Source organism: Pyxicephalus adspersus, chromosome 2, assembly GCF_032062135.1.
Source record: "Pyxicephalus adspersus chromosome 2, UCB_Pads_2.0, whole genome shotgun sequence".
In the NCBI taxonomy this organism is placed as follows: Eukaryota; Metazoa; Chordata; class Amphibia; order Anura; family Pyxicephalidae; genus Pyxicephalus; species Pyxicephalus adspersus.
The window spans coordinates 78583969-78604813 of record NC_092859.1 but is presented as its reverse complement, the minus strand read 5'-3'; the positions used below and the strand labels follow the sequence as shown (position 1 = coordinate 78604813).

Sequence of the window (20845 nt, the reverse complement as noted above, 5' to 3'; positions counted from 1 at the left end):
TAATACTAATTTACACTACAATTAAATAGAAATATTTGTTTTTAAAAAAATGGCGACATATTGACATATTACCATGTTTTGTAAACTGTTGCAAGCTTCTCTGTTTTTTTTCATCTATAATTTAATTTTTTTGAAAGTTTACAAATGTTTACATTTTTTATTGTTCAATATTTGTGCATTTTTTTTTTTACAAATAAATATACAATACAGAAACCTTTCAAGTTACTCTTTTTCAGTATCAAAATGGGCACCATTTTTATGAGTGATAAGAATAGGAGGTATGTTTCCTCTCTGACGCAGCTGTTTGTGTAATGTGATATTCCTGATAATATTATAGGCTACTCCCATCATAGCTGTAAACCAACTTTTTAAAGACTATCTTGTATTGCAAGTGGCAAATATTGAATATTTAGATCTAATATTTTTTGTGCATATTTACAAAAAGTGTAAAACATTATTGGTTTATGTTATTGTACTTATCATATATTATTATATTACAGATATTACAAGATGAAAAAACAAATACAGGTTGAGAGAGTGAGAGAGAGAGAGATAGGCGATGGGGAACACTTACAAATTAGTATATGAACTAAAGTCATAATCATAATATGAAAAAGAATCACAATGATTTTTAGATGAATGTTTAAATACTGAATAGAAATTAACATCACGTATATGGTACATTTACTTAAAGTACTAAAATATTATTATAAATAATAGAAAAAGAGTAATAGAGAGTGTACCTGTAGCAGAAGTTGAACACCTTGTTTAGGATGCCTCTCTTGGATATCAAGGAAAGCAGCTTGCAGCATGAACTGAGCCTGAATCTCATAGTCATTGAGTGTTTCTGACTCTACAATACCCTCAGTTATTAGAGCTGAGCCATCAAGCATGTCCTGGTCTAGAACAGATGAATAAAAATGTTATTTTCCCATAACAGCAATCTTGTTTCGAAAACAATACATCTGTCAGTACATTCAGATACTGTCAGTAAAGTGTAACATTAATGGCACAGAACTGTCAAGCTCAAAAGAGGATAGAGGAGGTTAAATTTGATCATTCAGCAAAAAACCAGTTCGGAAAAACCTACCAGCAATCTAGCTTCACAGGTAAAAAGAATACTCTTGTGGAATGAAAGTACAGTTCTCCATTACACATTGCTAATTGCAGTACATGTACATAATGCCCTACTCTCTGGTAAGCTTGTCAAAGCAATGTATTCTTAGAAAGAAACCACCTAATATAGATCTTGTCTGAAATCAGTAACCAACAAAAAGGTGAACATCTGCCACTAAATCGTGTGTTAGCACTGAAGATTTTCCGGAGATTCCCAGAAGGATATTGACTTATTGGTAAAGATTGGTAGAATTCCAGATAACAAGGTTGGAAAGGCAGGAAAGGAAAAAAAAAAAACAAGTATAGAAATGTAAGCTCTCCTTTTGTGGTCAGCTTTGTTTGATATGTGTTTTGAATGAGTTATGTCTTTCATTTCATGACCTTTCCCAAGTCTACAAACACTGGTGACCATTTTGGCAGGATATGTGTCTCTATCCTGTCCCCTTCTCCTTCATTATGTTTCTCTAACAGTGCCATCTGTACTACCTTTCAGGATTATTCTAGAATGGCGAAAGAAGCAGATATTTCTCTTTATGGTTAAAATGACCCTGCTTAGTAGGTATGACTAAGGACAATACATTCTCTTGAGCTACCTGTGTGATACTGTGTACCCTTAAACTGTGTTACTAAAGTGTTACTCGTTCATATGGGCATCCTTTTTAAATTATTACCACATCATTTTTCATCAAGCGTGAAACATACAAATATTCTGAATACGCCCTGGGTGTTATTATTATACCTTGCCTTCAAAAAGCCTGTGCTCTCTCTCCTCCTTTTTCTATATTCTTGAATATAAAGGGCTTGGTAACCAAAAATACCTTAATACAGTTTAGGTTCTCCTGGGATCCCTCATTCTTTTTACTTATGCCCTGTGTGTTTTTTTTTTAAACTTGGCAGAAGATAAAAAGGCATCAGCTAGTACACAAACATACTTGCTGATACAGTTGCCATAAAAAGTAAATATAAAAAACACAGACCTAGGAACAACTGTTGGATCTACAAAAATGAAAACATAGCAGAAGAGGTGGGTGTCAGGGTGTTTTTTACTCTCTGCACAAAATTGTCAGCTTTCCCTAACAGTTCTAAAGCATAAAGACTTTGGATAATGCATAATACAAAAAGATTCCCATTCTAAAGAAAAAAATACAAAATGATGACAAAGTTTTGTGCTTTCTGAGAGAGATATTAAATTACCTACACCTGTTCTTAACATGAAGAACTATAAAGCTACGTACGCACTTCCAATGGTTTTCGCCCGATAATCAGCACAGGGCCGATATTGGACGAGATTCTGAAGTGTGTACAGCGCGCCTCGTTCATCGTCCGAACGACCGTCCTGGAGGATCCACAAACGATGAGCGTTTGCAAGTGAAGGGGGAGAGTGCGCAGCGAGGTGCCACTCCCTCACTCTCCCCCTCCCCTCTGCATGGAGCAGAACGATGCTGTATGTACTCGTTCATGCATCGTGCAATAATAGTCGTTGGAAAGGATTGTGAAAGATCCTTTCCAACGACTATTATTGCACGTGTGTATGCGGCTTTAGAGATGATTGTAACCATTATTTTGCAATGCACTGTTCTTGTATGTTTAAACAATATACATTGCATTGCTAACCCAAATGGGTACTTTAACAAAAAGAAAGAGAAGCATTTGCACAAAAAAAAAAACAACACCATTAATACAACGTCAAAAAAATGAAGTCCTAGGACCAGTCTTGAGCTTCAGATTTTTCAGATTTAGAAGAATCTAAAATTTTCATTCACATAGTAATTATGATCCAACTTTTGGAGCTCCAGCTGCAGGGAGCTGAAGAACTACTAATCTAGATAATATGTCTGCATGTTTAAAACCATATATTCTAAAAATGTCTTGTTAATACTATCAATTAAACCTAAACTGAAAAGATTCTTTTTTTTACCAGAGAATCTGAATCCCAGACAGTTAATTGCTGTAATCCAGAGTATATTTTCATACCATTTATTGCTATCCCTCGTATATGCTTTACAAGAGTTGTGGCAAGAGCAAGACGACATTGCAGCCATGTGTGCATGTTAAGGCGCTCCCTGGCTTCTAAAACACTAGGCTGTATATCAGCTTTTTTATTAGCCTGAAAAGGATTGAAAGAAAATAATTGTTACATGTTATAGATTTTAACATTTTGCAATAAAAAATGCCTTTACTCAAATTGGGCTTATTGGTTGCATTATGAAATATACATTTTCCTAAAAAAATTAATTTTTATATATATATATATATATATATATATATATAACCATGTTTTGACCATATTCCCTGTGCTGCTGTAGCTCTTACACCTCTAGAACAGTACAGACACACCTCCATGCTTCACTGCAGAGGTGGTGGGCTTCTCTTCTCTTGTTGGGACCATAAAGTTCTATTTCAGCCTCTTCAGTAAAAATAGTTTTGTTCTAGAGGTTTGTAGTGTTCGTTTTGTTGATAGTATTGTAGTGGGCTGTTTAATGGAGTTAGTACAACAAAAGCTGCTAACATTTAACAAACTGCCAGAGGTTAACTTTTGAGCACAAATATACTTGATCATTTGCTATTTTTAAAGGCTTCATCATACAGATTAATTCAGATTTAAATAAATGAAGCCTAATCATTAATAACAAAAACATTGAGTTTCTGCAATTTTTTAGATTACTGTTTTGAATGTTAGGAGTGACTGATGCATTTTGTGCCCTAGGTTTTAATTCAAGTCAAAGCAGATTATCCTTATTTTCAGGGGTAAAAATAAGTACCTTGGTTTATAATTGGTATATATATTTAACCAATAAAATACATTTTTAATAAAGCTGTAAAGGTACCAACAAATATGTTCTTAGATGGATTACGTTGACAATTTTGCTGACCTGCGTGTTCCTTGAAGTGGACCAGTCAAGTGTTGGAGGTGCAGTCTCACTCTGAGTATTTCCTGTGAATATTTTTGCTTCCTGAAGAATCTTCATGGCAGAAAGTGCCATGGCCACACTACAAATGAAGAGCAGAACAGTTAATGGCCATCTTATCTGTTCAGAATTGTATTTATTCACTTAAAACAAACACAAGGGCTACCAATGCTGAACTACCCATTGAAAATGCTAACTGCAAAAATGTCAATTAACTTAAAATGTTCTAATTCACATGTGGCACAAGCACGCAGTAAGAAAGTAAATTTAAAACCTCTGATCTGCATACTTTTCCAGGTTGTTGATTTACTAAGCACTAAAAGTGAGAATGGCAGCTAGGGCACAAACATTTTTAGAATTATACTTTCAAAAATTAAAAAACAATAGATTTCATGTAACACAGAATGTGTTGAAGACAGAAAGCTTGGTCTAAGAAAAGAATAAACTAAATGTTTCAGTATCTCTTTTAGTACTTAAGACAGTGAGTTCTGAGCTTCTCCTATGTTATTGTTTCAACCAGAAATATTAAGGTGTTTACACTTAGAGAAACTAAAAAAAAAAAAACCTTCAAAAATCAATGCAAATCCTAGCAGGGTGGTAAAAAGGTGGTAATTGCATGCATTGCACAGGTCTTAAAATACCAGCAGTTAACCAAAAAATTTAGATTCCACTCCTATCTTCCACTTTTTTTGGACAATAAACACAAATAATTTAGTCTTACAACTCTCTGCTTCACCAGCTGATGACACGGGGCCTGATTTATTAAATCTCCCCAAGACTAGAGAAAATAGATTATTGTGGGTGAACATGGGTGATCCAGAAAACCTGGAATGGATTTCATAAAATCATTTGCTATTATGTGGCAAATGTTTTCAATCCTAGACTAGATATATTCCAAGCTATCTCAATCACCCAGGCTCAACGATGGTAGTCTATCTTCTTCAGTCTTGGAGAGCTTTGCTTTCCCTGCCTTACCTGCTGGTGGTGTTGTTTGCACACACTATTTTGCAATTGCCTACATGAACTGTCAATTACATTAAGTATATGTACTATTGTGCTCTTCTACTAGTCACCGCAAATAATCCTTTACACTATATGGACATAAATATAAACTTAATAGGAAGTTATAGGCTTGCTGCCATCTTATGTTGCTAGCCATCTCAAAATACCTGATTCTCTGGCTACTGTCTCTACTGTTTGATTCCTGACTTGATGTAATCCTTATTCTGCTGCTGCAGCTTCTTTAAATAACTGTGTTATTTTGTGGTCCCAAGTCTCTGCAAACACTGATCCTTGTGATCACCAGCTCCACTGCTTCTGCAGTAGTGACACGTGCATCCAAAACTGCTGGTTTAGAGCATTCATACATCCTCATAATATACAATTGTTTATTTCAAACTGCACACAACTATTTTGAGCGATTATCAGTGGCATGCATAGAGACTATGAGTCTGTTCCACAAATGTTATGGAGGTATGCACCAGCAATGAGTGTAATGTAGGGTGAATTTATAAAACATCTCAGCATAGCTGGTGGGATGCCAATTGAATATTTAACTCATATAAGTCTTAGCAAAGTTAATTCTGTACATGTTTTACATCCACTGGGCAAGTTAGATAGTCATGAACAGCATGGCACAAGTGAACCATAACTCTAAGTCCAATTCCACTTACCTTACTGCAGTATATTGCCTCTGCTGTGCTATTTCACAGAGTTGAAGTTTTGACTGAATTGTTATTTCCAGATCCACAGATGAACACTCCGAAAACAGGCTCTGGAATTTCATCTCTATATCCTGAATAATTGATGTCACTCTTCTTTCAGCCTCATTTAACAATACGCCCTAATTTTAATAAAAGAGGTAAGAACTACTACATGATGAAATTTAGGATACATACACAAATAACATATTACCACTATTATCACCCTAAATTTATTCTACTGAACAGGCACATGCACATCATTTTTGGTTTGCTTTGATTACACATTCATGTACTAGCTATAAAAGTAAAAGAAACACATTTATACCTGCAGTCACGAAGCAGGAAACCATACCAAGAAGTGTGCTTCTAAAATAAACATTTTATTTTTGGAAACATACGTAGAAAATCTAACAACAACAAAAATCATTACATTTGTTTAGCATTTTGTCATGGACTATTACGTTAGATGATCTACTATACTATGAATATCAAGAGCAGGGGCACCCTTGTGAAGAAAGTCAAAATCCTAAAATAAAGACTTGCCATAAGTTGTAACCTCTGTTGGCCCAATTAGCTAATTGTTAAGCCTTCTTATTATAAATATGAAACTGACATGATGCAAATTGGTATGGTTCTTAAAAATGAGTTTTTAAAATGCAAAACACAGACCTCTCCCTCATGAATGAAGCTCTATAAACATATACAACTCTTTTGTGTTGCGTTTAAAGACCTCTCAATACACATTTGCCTGATTTGGCAACCACAGACTGTGCCTAACTTGTATTTTATGTGTTTGCAGCATATTTTAATATAATTTATTATGATACATTTAAACAAAGAAAAGCCTTTATAATTAGCAAGACATAAAAAAATGTTGTTACTCAATATTCAAACAAACTAGTAAACCTTTTCGCCCACCTTTATCATTGATAGTGTGAGGTCCTGTTTTGAAGTTAGTTTTACTGGAGCCCCATCCTCATCTTTAGAATCAGTGGTGTCTGTTGATGTGAAATGGGGAAAAAATCAGGAGGTGTTCAGAAAATATAGCAATTCTCAACTTGTGTAGTGGTTTTAAAATCTAAAGATATATAAGTGTTTTAATAATTACAAACACCAGTGTATAAATGTTAATATAACTACTAAAGACTTAATACTGACATATTTCAGACACAAGGGGGTCAATTCATAAAGCAGTGCCATTAAAAACACATTCACCAAGAAGATTCTGCACCTGAGAACGATTGGTGAATGCTTTATAAAGAAGACCTAAGCCTTTTCTATTATTATTAATATTATAAGCACACTTCTTGCCCTAAAGAAACAATAAAAAGTAAAAGGACAGCATCATTTGAGCAGTATCCAACAAAGTTGACAATTTAAATAGTTTATAAATAGTTGAAAAGCACATTATAAAACACTGAACTACTAATAAAATGTTCATCATTTTAAAAATAACATATTATTATTTCAGTTGGTTCTAATTCCTAAAGTACTGCTTCATTAAGAACTTTTTTGATCTTTTAAAAAAAGAGGAGAAAGAATGTTATAGTTATGTGACCTTCTAAAGGAGATTTCTTCTAGCTTTCTGTCTCAGTAACAATGCTGTCATAGGGACAAGAAGTAAATGTAAATCTCTCCAATGGAGTTATAGACAGCAAAAAGACCCTTTATCTAGTCTGTCAGAAACCTAGGTAAAAAACCTAACCTTTCTTAGGTAGTTCTTACCTTGATGATTTGTGCTTTCCTCAGTCACAAATCCATCAGACTGCTTTACCACTTCAGGAATGGCATTAATTGTTGATGCCAGCTTGATCATAAAATGTGTTTTAGCCAGTAATACTTTTTTTACAGTTATTTGATCACATGAAGAAAGTAGACATGCGCTAGGTTTTCTGTTTATGATTTCTTCAATAGCCTGCAATTTAAACACACTGGATACTGAAATGGAGTACAGATAGTTTACTTTAATCAATTCATATTAACGCTTTTTAATTATTAGCATTATTTTACTTTACAAAGTTCTTTGTTTGCTGATAACTTATGCTTTTTTAAAGAAAAGTCTAGAAGGCTACCTAGCAGGCTGCAAGAATCCAATTAAAAAAGCTTTAAGCATTACTGCTAAAGCCTTAGAGACAGGAACTACACCATTGGGGAAACACACATCAAGCACTAGATGTTCCTTTAACTCTATGGAAGTTCAGATTCCCTTTATTTTAGTAACGAAAGCTCCAGGGTTACAACAACAGACAATACTGCAAATAGGTAAAAAAGAAATTCCTCAAGTTTAGATGCTGCATTTTCAACATTTCATTAAATCTAAATGCTAGACTGAAAAAAAAAATACAATTTAATCCAGCTATATATTACTTAAGAAAATCAATCAATTAGATTTTACATACAACTCCTATTAGTTCATAGACCTTTCTTGATAATATTCTGTACTTTTCTGCAGAGCAGACAGAAGAAAAAGGTCAGCTAATCAGTGCTCTTTTGCTTTGCACACTGCTATCATTCTACCACTGAGGACCATGCTTACAGAAGAGGTAAGCTGAGAAAAGATATATCCAATTTGCTGCTGCTTCATCACCAAAAGTTGGGTTGAACCCTGGACCATGTTGGATCACAAAATTATAGTTTGCTGACAGGTAAAGGTCTAACATATATATGTAAGGTATATGTAAAGGTCTATATAAATATATATATAGCACTGATTGTGATATCTACAAAACATTCACTGCATGCAAATATTTATGGTAAATGTGTTTTAAAATTAAAATGATTGATTCCTCTACACTGAACGTTTGATGAATTTCACATACACTGCTTTATAAATAGGTCTCATTTATTTTTTTTCAGTCTCCATAAATGTTATTATATTTAGACAGAGTGACTCACTTCTTGGCTAATAGGAAAACATTCATTAACTCATTGTACAGTTTCCCCAGTAATTTCATTTCTCTCTTGAGTAGCAATTATACAATTACATTTCATCTTTCAAAGGGCTTAATAGTTGAACCTAATGAAATTAGTCTTTTCAACCTAACTATTTAACTCTTTTCTGATAGTCAAAGCTTTATTAGCTTTCACACTCAGAACCAACGTTTCTACAAAGGGCCTAATTAATGTAAGTTCTTCAAACCTAAAGAAGATTATCATATGAAAACCTGAGTGATCCAGAAATCCTGGAAAGGATTTCCTAAACCTAATTTGCTATTATTTGGGAAATGTTTTTAATCCTGGAGAAGATCTATCCCATGTTTGCTGGATAACTCAGTTTCTCTTATGATAGTCTATCTTTTCTAGTCTTGGAGAGCTTTAATAAATCAGGCCCAATGATTCTTATAGCACGTATCATATCTTTAGCTAAGACTACATCCTTCCGTACTAAAACACCCACTAGAATTTTTTACCTGTCAGTGCTGAGGCTTATTTGCCTGGTATCCTAATTCAGTCTTCTTAGATAAAGAATCTGATTAGGAGGAAGATTTAACCATCTAATATTATTTGTCACAGGAACACCCCTGATTATGGCTGTGGTGGATGGACAAGAACACAAAATGAATGCAGTCAATACCACAAAACAGTAATGGATTCAACATGCTGGTAACTACTTAACACTGAAATACAGGCTTTAGACACATCACAAAATGATGCCTACCTGTAGGTTTTCATTGTAGAGAAGGGTCTTTGATTGTGAGAATTTTAAACTTGCCTAGAATAAGTGAAAAAAAAGATAATGAATGAAAGAAATACAGTATGTATACCAACAACCAATATTTGTTTTCAGGTTATTTACCAAAGGCTTTCCAGGGCAGAATCCTTCATGTGGTCTCCTGGGAATCCGTTTACCACAAATGAGTAGTAATAGCTCATGAAATGCCTCAGCAAATAGGTGCAAATCTGTGAGCACTTTAATCTTTAAAAAAAAAGAAATAGAATGACTTTACACATACAAAAAAAATACTAGCTGGTTAGCCAAAGGCAGATAGTTTTCTATTTAATTTAAGTGGGGTACCTACTTATTTTATGTATCCAACTTTTAAAATTTTGATTCTTTAATAAGTTTACATTTTTTATGTAAAAGTTGTAAATTACTGAAGGTAAGGAAGATTAGTCTCTTTGCTGTTGAGAAAAAAGGGCAGTAAAACACAACCACTGTATAACACAACAAAACAGAAAAAAGTGGGTCTGGGTATTTTTTTATTTTAAATTCCATTCTGCTGAACAAACAGGTACACTTTTGTTTATTTACAAACAAACACTATATAAAGTAAAAAAACATATTTTTCATTTGTCTGTGCATTGAAATGTTTGCTCTTTTTCTATGTCATTCAGATATTATTCACATAGACGATATATGAGTAGATTTTGAGCTTGAAAGAACTGAATTGAAATTCTTTTGCATCACAAGGGATTGAGGGGAAAAGTCTTTGTTGACCTATGTTCTTACTGGATCAGTATCTTAGTGAATCTTAGTTAATATTTATTTTTTATCACTGCAGTGAATCCTTACATTGTGAGGTTACATAGGAAATTTCACAAGGATTTTCACTTTCAGTTTTTACACTAAATTGTTTTTGTGCACTTCATGTTTTTTACACTGACATTTTGGCACTATTATATTTATTTATATGATCTGGTAAGAATAACAAACCTAATATTAGGATTATTCACAGTAAAGATACATTGCAAAAATCTATAGGATTTAGTCAGAAATCATCTTCTCAAATCCGAATATGATAAAATTTGATTGGTAGTTATTTGATGCCACATGTGTAGTTGTAGAAATACCCTTAGTAATACATACAATATACATATACGTACAAACTTGCACCAGTGACTACAAACTGGAGACCAGTAAGGTGTCTACATCAATGCGATGATTTTCATTAATCATAGCAGTTACCAAACTTAATCATCTATAAAAGTTGTCACCAATTTAAATTAGCTCAGATTTAGGTAACTAAATTCTAATTAGCAACAGGTAAATTTTAAAAATTATATTTTCTTGTAACCCTTGGCATTAACTGTCTTTTGTTGTTTTGGTTATTTGTGATGTTCGGCTGTATTTATCCTACTTGCGAGTCCAGATTATTTTTTTAGTTGCAAAGTAGCATATATGAAACAGGCAGGAATGTACAAATTGTGTTTTATCATTTATCTCCACAATCAAAGAGTACAAACTGCACCAAGAATGATAAACATCAGTGAGAAGACAACCTTTATAATTGTCTGACATGTATTCTTTGACACTTCTATTTCACTAAACTGTTACAGTCCTATAAATATGTTTTAGCTCTATTTTTACTGTATGTAAGGTGTCATATAAGATTGAATGTGGTACAACAGAACACTTGGTTGTTTGATGAGTCTTTAAAAAAGAAGATAAGTCGTTTTAAAAGAATGGACAGAAAGACACTTTAGGTAACATACCATAGATTGAAAAAAACATAAAAAAATTTAAAACAAAAAACCTAGATAATAGAGGGGGTAAAATATTTGAATAATTTAAATGCAACAATAATTTGTATATATAGCCAAACCTTTTTATTCTGTAACCCCTATTGTCAATGTCACCAGTACAAAGAGATAGGAGAATATCCCCCACTGGAAATACTGACAGCAATAAAAACGTGACTCTGTCCTTTCCACACACACACACAGACACACACACACACACACACACACACACACATATATATATATACATATATTATATGAATTGTAACATATTGTTTAAAACTATGTGCACTAATGCACATAAGGGTACATATGGGCCTCCTGTTACCAGTGCTTGGCCTTATACCTTGGAAATGTAATATATAGCAAATATGGGTAGACTGGCATTGCAAGGAGGCTTTGAGGAAGGATCTTATGGCTAAGAATTTAAATAACTACTTTAAAATGTAAAGGTGCATGCTTTATTTTAAAGCCACATTTGGGTGGCTCCACATATGGCTTTGGAGGCAATATCTGGCAATCACTGCGCGACAATCGTACAAATGCTTTATTATGTCAGCCAAATAGTGCACCTGATACAAAGTATGGCATTAGAACTTGACATATTAAACCGGAAATATTCATCTAACATTCTGGAATTCGTACATTATTCTTCTCTTCTCCAATATGTAGATATATGCTCAAACAATAAAATACAAAGCGCACATATGTCAGGCACTTAAGCTGCATATGGATGCACACACTTTGCACAAATCTTTAAAAGGTCTTATTGCTTCTCAAATGAATAGGTATCTGCATATGTTCAGCACATAAATATAGCTCTTTAATCTTTCAGCAAAATTAATAAAATATCACATTTTGACACACAATAACAATTAACACAGATGTAAATTTTACTGTGGAACACACTGTTATAATCTTTACTAAATTACCAAAAAAGAACTGAAAAAAGTCAGTGCCTGGGAAGATAAAGTTAGTTAGTGCCTTTCTTCCTTTTTTAATGACATTTATTCTTACTACTTTGTGTTTATTATTATTGTAGCTTTTCACAAACCTTTATAAGCTTTCCTTCTATGTATTTGACAGGGTCACGACATACTGTAGCAGCAAAATACTGGTACAAAGTAAGCAATGGCAAAACCTGTAAAAAAGAGAATTTTCTAAATTTGAATAAATGCTTGTTTATTATTTTACATTGGTAGAAGTTTATGAAGTATTACAACTTCCAAACAATTACGCTTTTAAGTGTTGCAACCTGTGATTTGTGGAAATATAACAGCTGCCTTTTATGTACCTCTGTCACCACTGATAATACAATCAATTTAGAAATTTTAAAGGAAATGCTAGACAATTAAGGTTCACATAAATATTCTGAGTTTACCTAAATTTTTTTAGGTGTTATGGGTCCCTATATAGCAAATACGCATCCCTGTTACAGAGTGTGAAAAGAACATCTTTTTGATATGTACCATTGTGGATCAGTGTATGTCCAGCTTTTTTTTAATAGAAAGGGGGTGGTTAGAACTCTTGTTTTTCTTATATTTGGGGCTCTGATTAGCCTAAAACATATATGCTGATTTGCACTTCTGACAAGTTTGAATAATTGGATCTAAAGTGAGCTTGACAACCAACTGTAAGCGATTTTTAGGGCAAAAGTGGACAAATGAGAAGTGTTGGTAAAGCTTGATCAAAAGAACAAAAGCCATGTTGTGTGTAAGATGGAATGAGTGAATCCAATCAGGAGCTTCTATATTTCCAGTGGTTGATACTATCCCCACTCTACAATTGGAAGAGCTGAATATCATACAGATGTGTGCTGTTTTTAAACTTCCAAGTGTAAAATTGTTAATTAATTCACTTGCATGTGCTAGGCCTTAGAGAACTGCCTCACTGTTGCAGTGACAAAAATTTCAAAAAACACAAAAACAGAGGCAAATTTGAGGAACAAGAAGAGAAACAAAAAGCTTTCAGGGGTATAAGCCTTCCCCTTTACACTCATTTCCTATTGAAACCATTGTCAAGGGGGAGGAGAGGAAGTGAAGAGAAGAGAAGTAGTAAAAAAATAATAATAATAATAATATTAATAGCTGCAACAAACCTAAAACTACAGGAGGGAACATAAAAACATTGTGTTCACAGGCAAAGTTATGAATCAGGAATTCACACACAAAAAACCTGGAGATGAAGAATATCAGCATATTTATTGAAATATTTATTGATGCATTTTTGTATTGTAACTTGGAACTAACCATGATATTCTGAGCAGCTGAATGAAGTTCTGAAATGAGAAAGCCCAGACTGGAGACAACAGTGTTGACATCTGCTCTGTGCCGATCAGAAAACATGTCAATCCCTGGAATAAGTTCAGCTATATCACATCCCTCCCCAATCTCATACAATGCATAATCGAGGTCTTCGTCCGGATGAGGCAGGGACACGTAAAACAGTGACTAGGAATGAAAACAGACATTGTATATTACATCATTTGCTTTCAGATGACTTATTACTTTTCACACAAATACATATGAAATACAAATGAGTTGTCTTACCTTGAAAAGTAAAGCTGAGAATAGGCAGCATTCTGTTCTCTGTCTGACATTTGATGTCAAGATGTAACTGCAAAAAGGGCATATAACAAGAGAGTTGAAAAACAGCATCTTATGTTGCACTAGCCAAGACTTAGTCATAATGAATTTTGGCAATTTACTTTTACATGAATGCTGCCAAGAATGAAAATAGGCTGTGGATTTTCTGTTTTTTCCCTATTTATACAGCACTGACACATTTTCAGTCATACTTCTGTCGTTATTATTTAAAGAGCTTCTAAAGAGCTTGAAATTGTATGACCCTACTCCTCACACACACACACACACACACACACTCTCTCTTGGGCGATTTTAGGAGGAAGTCAATTGATCCACCAGAAAGGATTTGTGATGAGGAAGAAACCAGAGGAATTTGGAAAACAAACCCACTGCTTTGTGCCGCAAGGCAAGAGCACTAACCACTTGGCCACTGTGCTGTAAACCTTTCTCTTTTTACAGCTTATGACAACTCCAAACCCAATTATCAAAGAAGTGGAGGAGAAATCAGAATTTCTCAGTCTTGGAATATACCCATCAAATGGTTGCCATATTTTTCTTCCTAGACTTAATGTCAGTTAGGGAAATCTGTGAGTGAGACAAAATACCTTTTCTCTAAGCTTACAGGACAGTATGACATATGGTCATTACTAAAAAAATGTTGGAATAGGAAAAGTGAAAAGATTATAGTACAGGTACTCTGCACAGATTGATGATCATTTATTAAATGCCGATATTTAAAATGAACAAAAAATAATTTACTGTATTACTTGAATATGACTTTTTTGTCTATCCAGTCCTGAGATTTACAGAGCTCTAACTCTTCTTCCATCAATATTTCCCCTTTGTTAAAACAAGAGGACTGTTGCCCAGTTGACTGGTTTCTTGCATTGCTGCTACATTTTCAAGTATGAATTCTCAGAGCTTAAACTGCTTGCATTAAAAAATACATTGTTTTGTGACTTTATATCCACCAGGTGATCAGATTAACAGACAATGAGGGGTGATGCCCTAGCTGCATTTTGTAACTGTTTAATTTTTGCCCAAAGCTGGGGTAAAGGTGCTGCGTCAACACAAATGGTAGACAACAAAACATTTTCAGAAATTCAGCAGTGTCCAGAAATCTCGAGTTCTTCTTTTTAAGAGGTTTCCTCTAAATCCTGTTTCTATAGTATCACTATTAGGTTATTCTGTGAACTTTGTTCAAAACAACAGTTAATCACATTCTTGTAGAGTGGAGTTAAAATTCTAAAGAAATTGAGGAAGGCTAATATGGGACCCCAAAATACAGAAGAACAACACTGAATATAAAGTGATTTATAACAATACATAATATTATGTGTTTTACACAAAACAGATTAGTAATTCAGGAGCTCTATAAAATTTTTTAAAAGCAATTAGTATGTTCTGTCATAGAAAAGCATACCTAGAAGATTTGCTTGGAAGAAAGCAATAAATGAAGGAAAGTGGGTCAACTATTTTGATCTATATTTGCAACCTCATCTACACAAGCTGACCAATGATTTCTCTTCTCCTAATTTCCCTTAAATAGTAAAACTGATTGCTTAAAAAAAAAAAAAAAACACCAGCCTGTCTTTGTACTACCTGTAATGTCCCACACATCAGCATATACATTTGGCAAAGAAAAGTCAGAACCTTAAATCAGGCTTCTGTTTGCTTACACAAGCACTTTAATTATCCAATAAAACAGCAGCTCAGCATGATGTGGATTTCCTTTTTCCCCAAAGCACACCAGAATAGAATGACAATCAGGGCAGAATTATTAAGCAGTGGTATGGCTTAAATATGGTCATAACTCGTTCTAATGGAAATTCCTCTAGAACATTTACAGTGATAATTAATAAAGAGAAAAGGTACTGGAAGGTAGAGGAGACCTGCCACGAGTATGACTGTGCTTTCCCCCTATTCCATAGTGTTTTCCTTAGAGAACACATTATTGCACTTTCAAACTACACTCTACATTTAATAAATGCAGGCACAAAGTGCAGTACTGCCAGTGATGTTCTGCCATTTATAGAGCGGGCAAAGCAATGATCTTTTCAACTGACCCCTTAATGTATTAATCTTACTATGTTATTATTATGCTATTAAGTTATACTTTCTATATATGATGAAGCCTTTGTGTTTGTATACTGTATTTAGTGAGACATGAAGAAATATATTGTTATCTTGAGTAGAAAATACATCTTCTACTGACTGAATCATGGCATTTAAAAAGCCTATTGTTTTCTGATACAGAATGTATACATAAACCAGGAATACAAAAAGCTTTCAGCAAACAGAACTGCTGCTGCAAAGAAGTTTTACACTTCCTATACAGTAATAGTTTATTTCTTCAGCATGTACGGGGAGAAGCTTTTATTGCTCCCCTCTGGGCAGTAAACATTATGTGATAAATAAAAATAAATCAAGATTTTTTTTTCTTCAATACTTACCGAGACATTTTAGAAGCAATGACAGCAGCCAGCAAACAACCCCAAATTCCCGCTTGGGATAGAAATCTCTCACTGTAATCTTTAGATCTTTCGCTGCTTATGCTGTCTGGGGAGCCATCAAGCTCTTGCCATGAATTAAGAGCATCAGACATGTTGAGCGTTTCATCAAGGGCCTGACACCAGCATTTGAAAGCAGCTCTGCAACATATAAAATGTATCAAAATATGACACTATAGGGGAAATTTAGTGTGAGTATGTGGCAAAACATCATCAAATGCTTAACCTTTTCAGTTCTAAATCAATACAATACACAATATGTAATAGATAGATATATTACGGATGTAAAGAGATCTGGGCTCTGCCAGTTTTATCCAAAAAGTCATGTACGATAGGATTCTTTTTGAATGCTTGGATCCTTTTTAAAGAATGTAAATGTCAGGAAAATGGTTTTACTATATTACGGTTTTCAATATTGAAGTGTTCCCCTGAAAACCATTTTTCATTTGGTATCACATTTGTTTTAGAAATTTACCTTACAGTAAGTGCTCAAAATTCCTACAGATAACAAAAACATAAGCAAAGCAGAAAACAGAAAAAATAGGCCAAACAGGCTCCTTATATAATACTTAGCTGCCATATCAGATACATGTATCAGATTTACATTTAAAAAAATATATGTATCAGTAGATAATTCAAACCACACTGCAGGCAGAGTGGTGAAGCTCATAAATGTGTGGAACTCATAATCAATCAAGGGAGGTTGTAAACATTAGTTTTTGCAACAAGAGATCATACCTATTCACCTTGTTCACAGGTTTGGGTCCCAGTTCTTACCTTTTAGAAGATGTATTTCAAATTGTTAAATAAAGATTGAATCTGGGATCACTCTTGGCTTTGATACCTGATATTAAACCAAATACCAAAGGCCAAAACAATTAAATAAAATGTTTTTAAAAAGTTTTTAATTGTTGTTAACCTTTGATATGCTGAAAAAATGCAGTGTGTTCCCCTAGATTATTTCATCCTTCATGCCATGTAAAAAAAATATGTGAGCATTTAATGCATGGTTATGTGTTTTAAGACATTCAATAACACCAATTACATTTTAAAGTTAATCTGTGCTTTTAACCATACAGGTTAAGGTTTAACTTTAATGCAGACCTCAAGATTCAAACCATTTATCTACTTTCCACTCACCAATTGCTTTATTTAGAGGCCTGGAGCCAAAGAATAGTTGCCACAGTTGTACCATACATTGAGCTCCAAAATTCCTATGTGACAGTGCTGTCACATGAAATGAGTCAAAAGTTCTTCCATCCTTAAAAGTATTAAGTGTTGTACTAAGTGGGAAACTTTGCACAAATTGGTTTTAAAGGTTTAAGGTCCTTAGCCATCTTGATTAGCCAGGTGGCAATAGTGGAATTCCCTCATATGGCAGTTGATTCATTCCCAGCCCCTGAATATGCAGTGCATATTTAACAGATGATTGTGAACAGGAAGATTTTATTGCAGAAAGGATATGGCATTTTCCTTCTAGATTAAAGATCTGCCTGCTTTCCCGCTATGCTTTTATTTCTAAAATTTAGTTCTGCTTTAAGGACCCAATGCATGCATGTGCACAATAAAATCCACAAAAATTGAACTCATCATTATTGTCTACTGTCTAGGGGATAAAAACTGCCTATATGAATACATTATTGGTGTAAATCCTAAACAGTTTAGCCCTTTTTACATTCTAGGTACTATACAATTTTACATAATCTTGACATACCCCTATTTCCTATAGAACAAGAGATTAAAGATAAAAAGCTAAAAAAACATTTGAAATAATGATACTTCTCTACATCCTATTTTATAATCTAGCTCCCTTCTAGACAGCATAGATTGGTTTAATGTCTCTGCAGCTATAGCAAAACTCCAGGACCTTGAAAAACCTCCAGCCTGCTGACCAGATAACGAATGAGAAGTACCATCCTGATCAGGTCATTCCTCTGACACTAACAATACATAATACATACACTGACAATACATAATACATAAATCTGAATGCTGCTGTACATGAAATTACAGGAAGGTAAAATACAGGTTTATCCATTGGTTGCAAAATTATTATTATTATTATTATTATTATTAATTATATTAATAATATTAATAAACAGTATACAGACAGTGACACAGGATTAGGAGAGGATCCTGCCCAGAGGAGCTTACAATCTAAGAGGTGGGGGAAGTAGCACACAATAGGAAAAAATGGAAATGAGATATTTCAGCTAGATAGTTTAAGCCTATGTTCAGGGAAGATGTTCTATATAAAGATGGCAGGCATTGAAGTCTGGGAAGTATATGAACTTCTACCACACAGCTGTATGTCCAAATGTGCTGCTGTGAAATTGTTAAGAAGTATTGGCACACCACAGCTTTTTGTTTTAGGTGAGGTTCGCTTATCCTATGTTTAAGTTCCCAGAAGACATGGAGAACTCTGGAAGATATATTTTTTATCTGTTTTTGTTTAAACCCTTCTACAAACCCTGTAATTTCTTATCTTGAATGCAATAAAAGTTTTTTTTTTAAACTTTGGAGTTCAGCTTTTTTGCCAACAGCCTAAACATTGGACAGATTATGACACTGGTTATAGTGTTTAATTTTATATATAACTAAGGTCTGCCATACTTAGTAGTGCAGGGCAATGACAATCATTTACTGCTTCTCTGATCTCAGTGTATGCCTGTAGCTACTCACAGCCATTAAACAGCAGTAAGATGTACATGCACAACCTAACTGTTAAAAGATATTTCATTAAACATGTACATTTACATGGTGTGAGAACACTCAGTGGTTGCTCAGCAAGTATTATGATAAAGCTATCTCACATACAGACCATTACAGGTGACTACATACAGATATTTTTTAATCCATGCTCTTGCCGATCTTTAGCTACCCCCACCCTTCTTGGAATTGTTTTTTTCTGTGAAAGATATGTATGTGCTGTGATAGCCAGAAGAGAGTAAGCTAAACATTTTATAATAGGAGGCAGAGTAAACGTTTTTATATATCTAATGTCCCTGCCATCCTTTCAATGTTGGCACATGTAGGGGCCCAAATGAAAAGGGGATTCCCAACCCATTTTTTTTCAATCTATTTACATTAACAAGCAAAATAAAATGTAAAACGTCAGAGCCTTCCCAATTTGGTAATGGAAACATCTGGTTCCCCAACTGCACCAGGTAGTTGGGGTATGCCACGGGATTGTAAGGACTTGTATCAGAGGACTATTATTCCCATCATAATTGCTTCCTTTCCCATAAAAGTCAAAGAATAAAGAAAAAAGTATCTTGAAAAACATTGATGCAGCTAAGACAGAAGTCAAACGAAGGGAAGAAACAAGTCAAGTTCAAACCCAATATACCTGTCAATGTTCTGAAAATGATCTCAGAAACACCTCAATATGATGCATGAACCTGAAAGAAAACTTCAATCACCCATCAACACATGTCCCTATTAGAGGCAATACTTATACATGATCCAGAATTTCCTGTGTGAATGTACACATACAAAGTCAAAATACATAAATGTAAACTGCTGATGACCTTGAAATAATAAAGCTAAAATCGGAGTATTTCAACTGTCTTACTATTATAAATGACCACACTTAATATGAACCAAATACCACAACATTACATCCCAATGAGATGAAAACTAAAAAAAAAATACATCTTGAAAATGATAATGCTGGATCTAGTAAATGACAATGACAGTCACAACTGGAAGCACTAGACTAATATGACAGCCACAATGGAGAATATCATTGTTGATGAATATCAAATGCAAAGCAGATTATGAGCTAATGGACGAAAAATGAATTGTCACATCCAAGAAGAGTTCCTATAGCAGAGCATTGACAAAATTTTGGTTATCAGTGAAAAAAATAAACCATAATTTCTACATTGTATCCACTCCAATAGTGTAGTAAAAACTGTGTAGGGGAGCATAGTAGAAGCATGTGTTCAGGGTCATATTAATGTAATTGTTCTGTAAATACCTGGCTTTGTCCCAAAAATAATGTTATCTGTGTACGGTAAATTACGTTTTTTTTTTTTTTTTTGTAAATGACATATTTCACAGTACAATAGTTCTAAAACAGCCATAATGAATTTTTAGGTCATATCCTGTACAGGGGAAAGGCTGTTCATGTGAGAAAGCATGTTACTTTTTACTATTATTTAACCTGTTACTTGGTTTACCTGTTTTGTTTGCACTGCAAATAGAACTTGTCTTCTCTCCCATTATTGAGTAGAAATTATTTTCATAGTGGGAATGTAAGTCTGGCAAACTTCCAGCCAGCTCAGCCAGGTTCCAGTATTAAAAAAATGAGTGAGTTTACCCTTATAAGTGCATATACATTTTTTCTATATAATAGTCTATAGGAACAGATAAATGCAAATCACCGCTTTCTTTTAAAGTCAAAATGAAAGGGGTTTGTTTTACTTTAAGACAATTGGCCTGCTTTATTAAAGCTGTCAAACGCTGGAGAGAATACACTTTCATCAAAAAAGCAGGGTGATCCCACAAACCTGGAATGGATCTGGTTCAGGATTGAAAACATTTGCTAACAAATAGCA

General features: G+C 34.0%; 1 protein-coding gene across 1 annotated transcript in view; it reads right to left on the bottom strand.

Annotated features, from left to right (window-relative positions):
* CFAP54 (cilia and flagella associated protein 54) overlaps positions 1 to 20845 on the bottom strand; it is a 176825-nt gene that overhangs the window by 30195 nt on the left and 125785 nt on the right. The window contains exons 44-55 of the mRNA XM_072399011.1: positions 16227 to 16424; positions 13738 to 13804; positions 13438 to 13638; positions 12243 to 12329; positions 9525 to 9644; positions 9387 to 9440; positions 7454 to 7643; positions 6647 to 6726; positions 5699 to 5868; positions 3990 to 4107; positions 3091 to 3223; positions 744 to 901 (exon numbers count right to left, since the gene is read on the bottom strand). Of these exons, the coding sequence (XP_072255112.1) occupies positions 744 to 901; positions 3091 to 3223; positions 3990 to 4107; positions 5699 to 5868; positions 6647 to 6726; positions 7454 to 7643; positions 9387 to 9440; positions 9525 to 9644; positions 12243 to 12329; positions 13438 to 13638; positions 13738 to 13804; positions 16227 to 16424 (1576 nt within the window). The remainder of the gene's footprint in view (positions 1 to 743; positions 902 to 3090; positions 3224 to 3989; positions 4108 to 5698; positions 5869 to 6646; positions 6727 to 7453; positions 7644 to 9386; positions 9441 to 9524; positions 9645 to 12242; positions 12330 to 13437; positions 13639 to 13737; positions 13805 to 16226; positions 16425 to 20845) is intronic.